The 10,357-nt window shown below is 33.5% G+C and overlaps 1 protein-coding gene across 1 annotated transcript; it reads left to right on the top strand.

The window, feature by feature from the left end:
• Positions 1–8: 8 nt before the first annotated feature.
• Positions 9–5,631, top strand: LOC135837861 (juvenile hormone esterase-like). Its single transcript, XM_065353282.1, has 10 exons — positions 9–379; positions 1,206–1,340; positions 3,357–3,507; positions 3,600–3,785; positions 4,035–4,231; positions 4,325–4,490; positions 4,570–4,760; positions 4,835–4,973; positions 5,050–5,179; positions 5,274–5,631. Exons 1-10 carry the CDS (start codon positions 197–199, stop codon positions 5,437–5,439), a joined length of 1,644 nt encoding a protein of 547 aa, XP_065209354.1. The 5' UTR covers positions 9–196; the 3' UTR covers positions 5,440–5,631.
• Positions 5,632–10,357: the final 4,726 nt, after the last annotated feature.

Here is a 10,357-nt window from a genome sequence, read left to right as displayed (position 1 = left end):
ATGTTATTTTCCTAAATTCTCTGTTCTTCATCTTGCTGATAAAATATTTATTCTTGATAAGAAGTACCACTAAATGGGTATAGACTTGTACGTATTAAGTTACCGCTAAAATGATTCTCATCTCAACGAATTCGTCAACTCTTTATCAGTCTATTGCGAGAAGTTTTCGAGATTTTGTTTTTTACGAATAATCGCGATGAATATATTTCGTGAGCTGAGTTTCTTGTTGTGCGTTTTACGCTTCGTGAATTGTATAATATTGGAGACGAAACAAGGTTCGTTGGAAGGCGAAACTCTATTGAGTCGAGGTGGACGTCCTTATTATGCTTTTTATTCGGTTCCTTACGCTGAGCCTCCGTTGGGAGAACTTCGATTTCAAGTACATATGAGCTTTTTTACGTACAGTTTGTATCTTTTAAGTATATTATGGTTGTTTACTCATTCGGTAATTGGACCGGTTCGAGTTTTGATTTGATTAGGTACTGGACTAATTCAATGAATTGATTGTTTATGAGTCAAATAAGTATTTCCTTCGAGATCAAGTTTAATGATCAGTTCGAATTTGCCATTACAAAGAAAGTATTATATTATGAGTTTGTTATTGAAATTAGAAAATGAATCTCAAATAATAAGGTGTTTGTTAGTTATACGAGTAGGTAGGTAGTTAGATACATTTTGAATACGGATTCAGATAAGACGCGAATGAAGGAATTTTTCAATTTGCCAACTCCATCTCATTTCGTTATAGATCTTGAAGCTTGAGCATTTATGTAGGTACTATTTTGGAGTATGCTAGTTGACTATGCATTTTAGTGTTTGCCAATCTTTTGGTTGAAAATGCAGTAAGTATAAAAAATTCCTCAATTCGTTGCCTATATCGAAGTAGACATACAGAAGTTGAAAGTTAGATTTCTGCACTTGATGTGCATAAAATACAGCAAGTAGATAACCTAATGAGCCCTAGTACCAAATTATAATCATGTTGTTGCTAATCTTATTATATGAGCTTATCAGTATTATAAGGTATTATGTAACTTACATAATTAGGTAGATATAGAAAAGCGAGAAAGAAGTTCTATTATCAGAACTGAAAAAATACTTCGCTGGGAATTCGGTACCTACCCATTATAGTATAAGTTCATCATAGTGTGCCATTCTTTCTGATAAGTTTTACTTATTTTATATTATTTTTTTTTGTTTTTCAGAGTCCCGTTCCTCCTTCAAAATGGCAAGGTGTAAGAGACGCTACTGTATTACCTCCAGCGTGCATGTCTGCCGAAGATGACAATAAGATAGTTGGCGAAGAAGATTGCTTGTACTTGAATGTGTACACTCCAAAGGTTTTAAAATTTATCATAAATAAATGACTGTGATTTAGGGTGCCATAAATATCATCTCAAAATGAATTACTGTAAATAGGTATCTAGGTAGCTGATTAAAGGCAGAGGACGAGTAATGTTATGTAACATTTAACCAATAGGTAACGTGTTCGCAAAGAATGAAAAATATTCGTTTGTCGTTTTCTCGTTCTCATCTCACGATGATAAGAAATGAACAGATAGAAAAGTTCACGTATGATTAACTCATTTTAATAAGCATATTACTGTAGCATCCTCCCTTCCCCCCGCCCAAAATTTCCGGAACACATTTTTTCTTAAAGAAGACATCCTTGCCCTCAATTAACTCAACATTTTTTTAAAAATCAAATTTGGCTCAAAAATGAGAAAAAAATAAAAATTTTTGCGAATTGATTTGAAAAGCTGAAATTTAGGATAAACCCCATTTCTGACTTGCTGAATTGATTGAAAACGGTTTCAAACCGTTTTTAGCAGTTCTGGAGCCTCCAGCAGATTTTTGATGGTTGAAATTGTCACTGGATTTTACCAAATGAAATTGGAAAGCCGAAATTCACTCTGTATTCTAATTTCAACACGTTATTAAGTGAGGTGCAGGTGGATTCAAGTCGTTTTGAAGCCCCCAGCGACTTTTTAGAAATTCCTGGAGCCTCCAACAGGACTTTTGAGGGTTGAAATAATTTTTTTGTAAAAAGTGTTTCGTTTAGAATTTTTGTTTTTCTCCCAAAATTTCAACGTTCCGTGTAATTTTTTTAAAAATTAGTATATTTGAAAAAAATTGTAACCCAAATTTTCTGTAAGTAGTCAAAAAAATGAATCATTGTAATTTTTATTTTTCTTGCTAAATTTTAACTTACCTACTTTGATAGGTCACGTGTCAATTTTTGATTTTTTTTTCAAATTTGATGAAATTTTGAGCTCTAAAAAATCAGTAAATATTTCAAATGTTTGTTTTCCTCGCAAAATTTTCTGGGCCCAAAATCTTATGTAAGGGTTACAAAAGTGAATTTGTTAAAATTTTGGGCCAATTTTTTCTAAAAAGTGGTTCAGTTGAACTTTTGTTTATCTCGAAAAATTGCAATGTAAATTGGCGAGTCCTGTGTCAATTTTTACAATTTTTTCAAATTTAATAAAAATTTAGGTCTCAAAATGTTTTTGAAAATGTCGAAAAAATAAATTTTTCAAATTTTACACTTCGATTTTTTACTTTTTTTTCAGAGATGAAGTTTTAAATTTAAAAGTTGTTTTTAAATCAGGTAAACTATTCGAATTTTCGTTTTTTTTCCCGTAAAATTTAAACCTGCACTGATAAGACGCGTGTCGATTTTTCATTTTTTTTCAAATTTTATGAAATTTTGAGCTCAAAATGGTTTTTTTAAAACGTGGCTTAAAAAGCAAATCATTAGAACTTTGGTTTTTCTCGCAAAATATTAACCTAGGTACTTACCTTAATAGGTCACGTGTCAATTTTTCATTTTTTTTTCAAAGATGAAATTTTGAGCCCAATATTCTTTTGTAGTGAATCATCAGAATTTTTTTTAATTGCAAAATTTTAACCGTACCTATCTACATTGATAAGTTACATCGCAATTTTTGATTTTTGAATTTTTTTTCTAAATTTTAACACACACTGGTTGGTCACGTGTCATTTTTTCATTTTTGTTTTTCAATTTTAATCAACTTTTGAGCTCAACATTTTTTGTAAAGGGTCAAAAAAGTGAATCATCAGAAGTTATTTGTTTACTCTCGTGAAATTTAAACGTACCTGCATTAAATCACATGATAATTTTTGATTTTTTTTTAAATTTGAAAAAAATTTTGTACCTCAAATTTTTTTGTAAACGGTCAAAAAAATATATCCAAATTTTTTCGGATGGGTTGAAAAAAAATCAGTACTGTCTAGAGAACTTTTTCTGGTTTGGACTTTGAACTAGGAGTAAGTAGATGTAGAATAGAGTTTTCGCAATTAATATCTAAGAATTTTTACTGAACTGATTACAGATTGGCAATAATTCTCTGTTACCTGTGATGGTGTTCATTTTTGGGGGTCGTTATATGTACGGTAACGCCCTACCCACCAGATACGGACCTCAGTATTTTATGGACGAAGACGTTGTCTTGATTACCTTTCATTATAGATTGGGAGTTTTAGGTTAGTGAGCAAACTAATTCATCTACCTACCAAAAAAAATTAGGTACCTATTTTATTGAAAAATATTACTTCGTTTCTGTTTTTCGTTACAGGTTTCTTGAGCACCGAAGATGAAGTTATTCCAGGAAATTACGGCTTGAAAGATTCCATCGCTGTGCTTCAATGGGTGCAAAATTACGTAGATTCGTACGGCGGAGATAAGAGTAGAGTTACATTGTTTGGAGGTAGTTCTGGTGGTGCGGCGGCTTCATATGCGTTGATTTCGCCTCTGGCTAAAGGTGAATTTGTTAATTGAGTAGCAATTAGTAATACACTAATTTATTATAACAAGGAATCATTTATTACTTACTTAGTTATCGCAATTTAGGTTAACTTTGCGATTTCAACTTACTAAGGTACCTAGGTACTTATTATAGATAGAGAGTTAAATGAAAAGAATTTTTTCATTATTTTTAGTTAGAAATCTAATTAAAGTTAAGTAAACGTTCAAACTTTATTTCGAACCGATTCAATGTCATCATTTTCAGGACTAGTTCATCGAGTAATTTCACAAAGTGGCTTTGCTCTTGATGTTGAAAAACCCGGAAAAGCTAAATATATGGCTTGGGAACTTGCATCTTTTGTCGGATGCAACGATGACAAAATAACGAGTTCAGATGCATTATTGACATGTTTGAAAAAATACCCTGCTGAGGAATTAGTTAGACATAATAACAGATTTTACGTAAGATTATCTTTATTGTTCCTAATCAATTCTCTCATATTTTTCCAAGATTATCAAGCTGGATTATACAAGTACATCATTTCTTTTCTGTAGGAATTTGGTCATCTACTTCCAATGGCTCCGTGGAGTCCAGTCATCGAGAATGAAAAAGTACCCGGAGCTTATCTCGTCGACGAACCACGAAAATTGCTAGCAAGGAAAAATAATATCCCTTGGATTATAGGAATGAATTCCGATGATGGTGGAATGTTTGCGATTTGTAAGTATGTAATGCTGGTGAAGTTGCCTATAAAACATGAATAAGGAGCACTTTTTTCCTCGCATGTGATTGATTCCAGTCGCATATTTCACACCTGGAATGACAGTGATCGACGAGTTGGCTGAAAACTACAAGAAATATTTCCCAATGGTGTTCGGTTACGGGAGGTTCACACAAAGCATCGAACAAGCTGATAAACTTACTGAAATTTATAAAAATTATTATTTCGGCGATACCGAAATTCGCGATAATGTTCACGCGTTTTCCAAGGTGAACGAAAATTCATTGCCTACCTCATAAGATTCCTATCAGGATGATCGATTTTTTTACTTTTTAAATTTCAGATGTGTACTTGTTTATTTTACCTGCCGGCGATCAGAGAAATTGTAAAATTATACCAAGGTCCCACTTACGTTTATTATTACGATCACAGGAATAAAGAAACGTTCGGTCCTATGTATGCGAAATATGATGAAGATATGGGTGCTTAACTTTGTTTATACTTAACTTTCTCGGGAACGAAACTCGTGAAATATAACTGTTTATTTTAAATCAACAGGAGTTATCCATGGAGATGAATTAATCAGTATGTACAATTGGTCCGAAGTGATAACACCGGTTACCGAAGGCATAGATTTAGTCGTTTCTAAACAAGTGTTGAAGTTGTGGACTAATTTCGCAGCTACAGGGTAAGAGCTTACCTACGTCTTGACTCTTGAGATCGCAAACGTATTCGAAATACGTTTTGAAATTCTAATCGGTGTGTTCAAATTTTTTATGTAGTGATCCTAATAACGATGGAGAACAGATTTGGAGACCGGTTGATTCGACTGATATCAATTATTTGCATATTAAAGGTGGAAAATTGGAAACAAAAGAAGCTTTGTTGAAGTCAGAGTATGAGTTTTTAGAAAGCGTTTCGTCAAAGCTGTTGAGAGATGAGTTGTAGAAGAGATGATCGTTGCAGTCTGCTCGGCAATGCAGATACATAATTAGTATTTTCGTATGATTGTTGTAATTTTTTTTTTTTTTTTTGAATGAGAAACACTTGTCGTTTTTTATTCCAAACATTCGTTGTGATGATGTTGAACATCATCAATATTACCATTTGCATTAAATTGATCGTTTCAAAAACTTGAAATATGCTTGTAATAATTTACCTCCACCCCCTCCCCATGCAGCTTTTCATTTCAAAGATTCAGTTTTTCTTTCAAGTGAAAAAATTGATTTTCATCTTTTGCATTTTATTGCGGTCTAGACTGCTTTGAACGATAAGAATAGTGGTTCAACATCTCTTCTCACACAACTAGGGACTTTTAAAAGTATATACATTAAAATAGAAATCAATACCGAAGTATGATATGCCGATGTGTCTTCCCTGAAATATGCAAAATGAAGAATGATAAGGTGATCTCTAGGGTGGGCCGTCTTTGACTTTTTTTTGTAAATTTGGTGAGGGGGGTGCTAAAAAGTTGTGGGGGGGACCTCAAAAGACTGTAGAAAAAATTTGGGGCCCCAGACTTCACCCAGCACTTTGCAACCGGGGTTCAAAATTTTAAAATTTTCAAAAAAATCAAATTTAAAAAAAATATATTTTTGATTTTTTTGATGGATATTGGTCGCATTGTGTCTATTGAGTAGTAAAAAGCCATTTTCAATAGGTTTTTTCACTTTATTGGAGATTTTATCTCGCTTTTAAAGTAGACAAAAACAGCCATTTTCAAGATATTTCGCGATTCGCTTTGATTTTTAAAAATTCGTTATTTATTTGAAATCTAGGATGCCTTTTGTCACTACATGACTTGAAATGACCCCTTCCCCCCACCCCGCAAACCACCTCCAGAGATTCTCAATTGGCGCATAATTTTGTTCTAACATAGAATTTTCTATCCTCCGAATCGACTTATGGGGTGATTTCGAGCCGTTTCAACTTCTAATGCCTCCAGTGAATTTTTGATTTTTTTAATCGATTAAAATCTGAATCAGCTGAATTGGTAGAAATGATTTACGAAAAATACATAGCAACCTATCTATATAATAAAGCTACAAGCAAAAAAGTTCAGCAGGCTCTCATTCAGCCCCAATTGTAGCTAGGAAGCTAATTTTTTTTTTTAATAGGAAGCTCTCAACGAATACTTGATGCGAAAACTATAGCGAAGGCCCAATTTAGATTTTAAGGGCCTCAAATTTCGGAAAAAAGGGGCTAAAATCAACATAAAAAATTTTGGAAATACACTTTCTTCTAAATTGCATTTTGAACCGAATTCCAAAATTTGAACCGATTTAGTACCATAGGGGGTGAGATATGCCCCAAAAACCAATTTTTGGGCCCCCTCCTCTAAATTTGTTAAAACTGAACCGATTTTGCTCATTTTTTTTTTTTTCAAAATCTTCCTTACAATGCGTAGATATGTTATAAAATATTTTAGTTTAAGTATGAAAAATTAAAAATCAAAATCGAATTATTTTGAACAATTTTAACTTTGAGCTTTCATTTCTTAGCCGAATATGTATTTCCAATTTGCTAGGCATTTTATTTATCATCAAATTAGTAAACAAAAAATCCAACTTCTCAGCCGAGTATTTCTCTTTTTAATTATTGCTTTTGGCATAATTCCAAATGCTCTTGTAGTGTTCGGCACCACCAGTGTAATATAACGAGCAATCTCGTTCATTTTCTATTTCAGCACATTGCCGTTCCGTTATCAGAACAGAAAGAAATCAGAACAAACATACAACATCGTGTATGTTTACCGATGTTGGCGACCTTTACAATAAATTGTATTTTCGATTAAAATAAAATTTAAGAAATACTAAGAAAACATTGAGTGGGCAGTGGGCTCATGAGTATTTTAATAGTGTAAAATTGTCTGCAATGATTATTTATTTCATTGATTTACATGGAGAATTTAGCTTAGCTCTTAGCTTTTACCACTCAAGTTTTATTCAAGTTCAAAGTCTGCTCTCCTCTTTGAGTATATATTACATATAGGTACTCAAAGGCTGACAAGTTCCAAGTATTATTTCGTTGTATCGTATCGTAAGACAAAATGGAGTGGACATAGTATGGTGTTTCAATAGTGTGATGACAATTACTCATATCTGCATTTCACGCTCTACATGATGCAATAAATTACAAAATCCCGGCATTAATTACCATTCCATTTTTTATTAGATAGAGTTCAAACTTCACTTAGATATATTTTTACACTAATATGTATAACGCCCCTGTGTTCACGCAGCTTCGTCTGCAATTTTAATACAGTGTAATAATATACTTTGGAACATGCCAATATTGTAGGAGAAAAACTTTGAACTTGGAAACATCAATTTTATTCAATTAGCATGGCGTATTTTCGAAAGATCATACAACATACAACAAGTTAAGTTTTAAAAGCTATATTCCGCAGAATTTAAGTGAATAATCATCGGCACTTTGGTAGTAAGGTAACTGTAGTAACATTTTCATCAATTTTATAAATCATTTTGAAATTCGAAGTATGAGTGTTATTTGTTTACCTTCACTGACTGAACTGATAACTGACTCGTATATGATTCATTTTAGCGTTCGTTCAGTGGTGGTGCCGAACTACAAGAGCATTTGGAATTATGCTTCATGCAGCCATCGATATTACACTAAATGGATACCCAGCAAGTCCATTTACCCCGCGTCAACGAACAACGACGAAGCTTAGGGGCTTATTTGGTTATTGATGCGACTTTTTTCTGCGCATGGTATCTGATTGGTTAATTTTGATTTTGAATTCAAATTTGGTGGCCGCGTAGATCCGCGTAAATTTGAAGTTGATCGCCTTTTCCCCCTTGCAAAACGTTTCGAATTCGATGGGCATCACTTGCGCCGAACGGATGCGCCTCAATAACCTCACTGAGCACTGCATTTCCAGGGGTGCTAACCTTAATTATTTTAATTAAGGTTACGGTTTCACTCCAATTTTTTTGTTGACATTTTTCGGTTTTGATTTCGGTTTCGGTTTTGAAATTCAAAATTTCGGTTTCAGTTTGGGTTTCGGTTTTACTCACAAAAATTCCGGTTTTGGTTTCGGTTTTCGGTTTTTTTGGGGTTTCACATATTTTTTTAAAAAATTTCTTCGCAACCCAAACAGCAACAACCAAGGACCCAATTTGTTAGGTTCAGTTCATTATTATTTATCAATTTCCCTGGATTTCGACTTTTGAGTCTCAAAAGTCAAAAATTAGAAAAAATCTCCCCAAAAAAATTTAAAAACCGAAAAAAACCCAACAGAAAACCTTAAAAAACCGAAAAAAACCCAAACTGAAAACCGAAAAAAACCGAAATAAATTATATCGGTTTAGGTTTCGGTTTCACTCACGCTGCTTCATTATTTTTGTTCTGGTTTTTTACGGTTTTTAAAAAACCTATGAAATTTCGGTTTTTGTTTTCAGTTTGGGTTTGAAAATGGCTAAAATTATGGATCTTGTTTGGGTTTGGGTTTGGGTTTTCGGTTTTTTGCGGTTAAGGTTAGCACCCCTGTGCATTTCCCACCCGCCTCTCTATACGCTGTGTATCCATTTAGTGTAATATCGATGCATTTTGCTTAGTAAGTTGTAAGGAAACCATCGATATTACACTAAATGGATACACAGCGTGTAGAGAGGCGGGTGGGAAATGCAGTGCTCACGAAGTTCACAGGGGAAAGGTGAGGTTATTGAGGCGCATCCGTTCGGCGCAAGTGATGCCCATCAAAACGTTTTGCAAGGGGGAAAGCGGCGATCAACTTCAAATTTACGCGGATCTACGCGGCCACCAAATTTGAATTCAAAATCAAAATTAATCAATCAGATACCATGCGCAGGAAAAAGTCGCATCAATAACTAAATAAGCCCCTAAGCTTCGTTGTTGTTTATGGACGCGGGGTCGGCGGGGTAAATGGACTTGCTGGGTATCCATTTATTTAATGTAACATCGATGAAGGAAACGGACTTGGGGTTTAGGTACCTTGAAAAAACTAGTTCTGAGTGAGAAAAGGGAGAGGGAAGGGGGGTTTGGGGGCGCAGTCCGAGGCCGCGAAGCGGCCAGGGGGCGGAGCCCCCTAGTAATCTATAAAAAGCCACGAAATTGGTAATGTGAGTTAATTTGCACGTTCCGAATTTTATTTTGATCATTTTTATGACAATTTTTCCAAAACTGAAAAATTCAAGAATACCTTATCACGGATTCAGTAGTCACATGTTCAATTACAAAAAATTTTGAAATGAATAAAATTTTTTGGTACAAAGTGAAAAAACGAAAAGTTGTTAGTTGTCAAAAAAGGGAATATTGTTAGTTGTCAATGAGACAGTTTACCAATACATGCATCTAAGTAGAAAAATATTTTCAGAAAATTATCTATTGCATTATTGAATATTTTTTTTTCTGCTTTTCATTCTATAAAACGAATAAAAAAGTTGAATTGATCGATTTACCTACGCAAGAAAAAATTCAAAGAATGACCATTCAAACAAAAAAGTTTTTTGAAGATTTTGAAGTCGTTTATGGACATTTTTTCAAGTTTTTGGTCTTATCTGAAAGTTTAGTCCTTCTCACGTGTTTTCCTTTTAGAAAATTTTCGAAAATTGAATTGTAAGTTTTTTTTTATCAATGGATTATTCATTATTAGGGCTAGGATTTTTAAGCGCTATCAAACACGTTTTAAGCGCTATAAAAAAGCATTAAAAATCTAAGAAAAAAGCAAAAAAAAGCGCTATCAAATCCTACCATGTTACATATCAAAATGAAGGTTTTTCCAAACCCAGCAAGATACTTCCCTTAATATATGTACAACTTGAACCGAAATGAACGAAAAGAAGAAAATGAAAAAAAAAGGAAAAAACTAAAACTAAAAATT

The sequence above is a fragment of the Planococcus citri genome, chromosome 2 (assembly GCF_950023065.1).
Source record: "Planococcus citri chromosome 2, ihPlaCitr1.1, whole genome shotgun sequence".
Taxonomy (NCBI): Eukaryota; Metazoa; Arthropoda; class Insecta; order Hemiptera; family Pseudococcidae; genus Planococcus; species Planococcus citri.
This window is presented reverse-complemented; position numbering and strand designations above follow the sequence as displayed.

Coding starts and splice junctions, on each gene's coding strand:
- LOC135837861 (XM_065353282.1), top strand. CDS start 197: ATGAATATATTTCGTGAGCTGAGTTTCTTGTTGTGCGTTTTACGCTTC. Junction 3,786..4,034: donor GATTTCGCCTCTGGCTAAAG/GTGAATTTGTTA, acceptor CATCATTTTCAG/GACTAGTTCATCGAGTAATT. Junction 4,491..4,569: donor TGGTGGAATGTTTGCGATTT/GTAAGTATGTAA, acceptor GATTGATTCCAG/TCGCATATTTCACACCTGGA.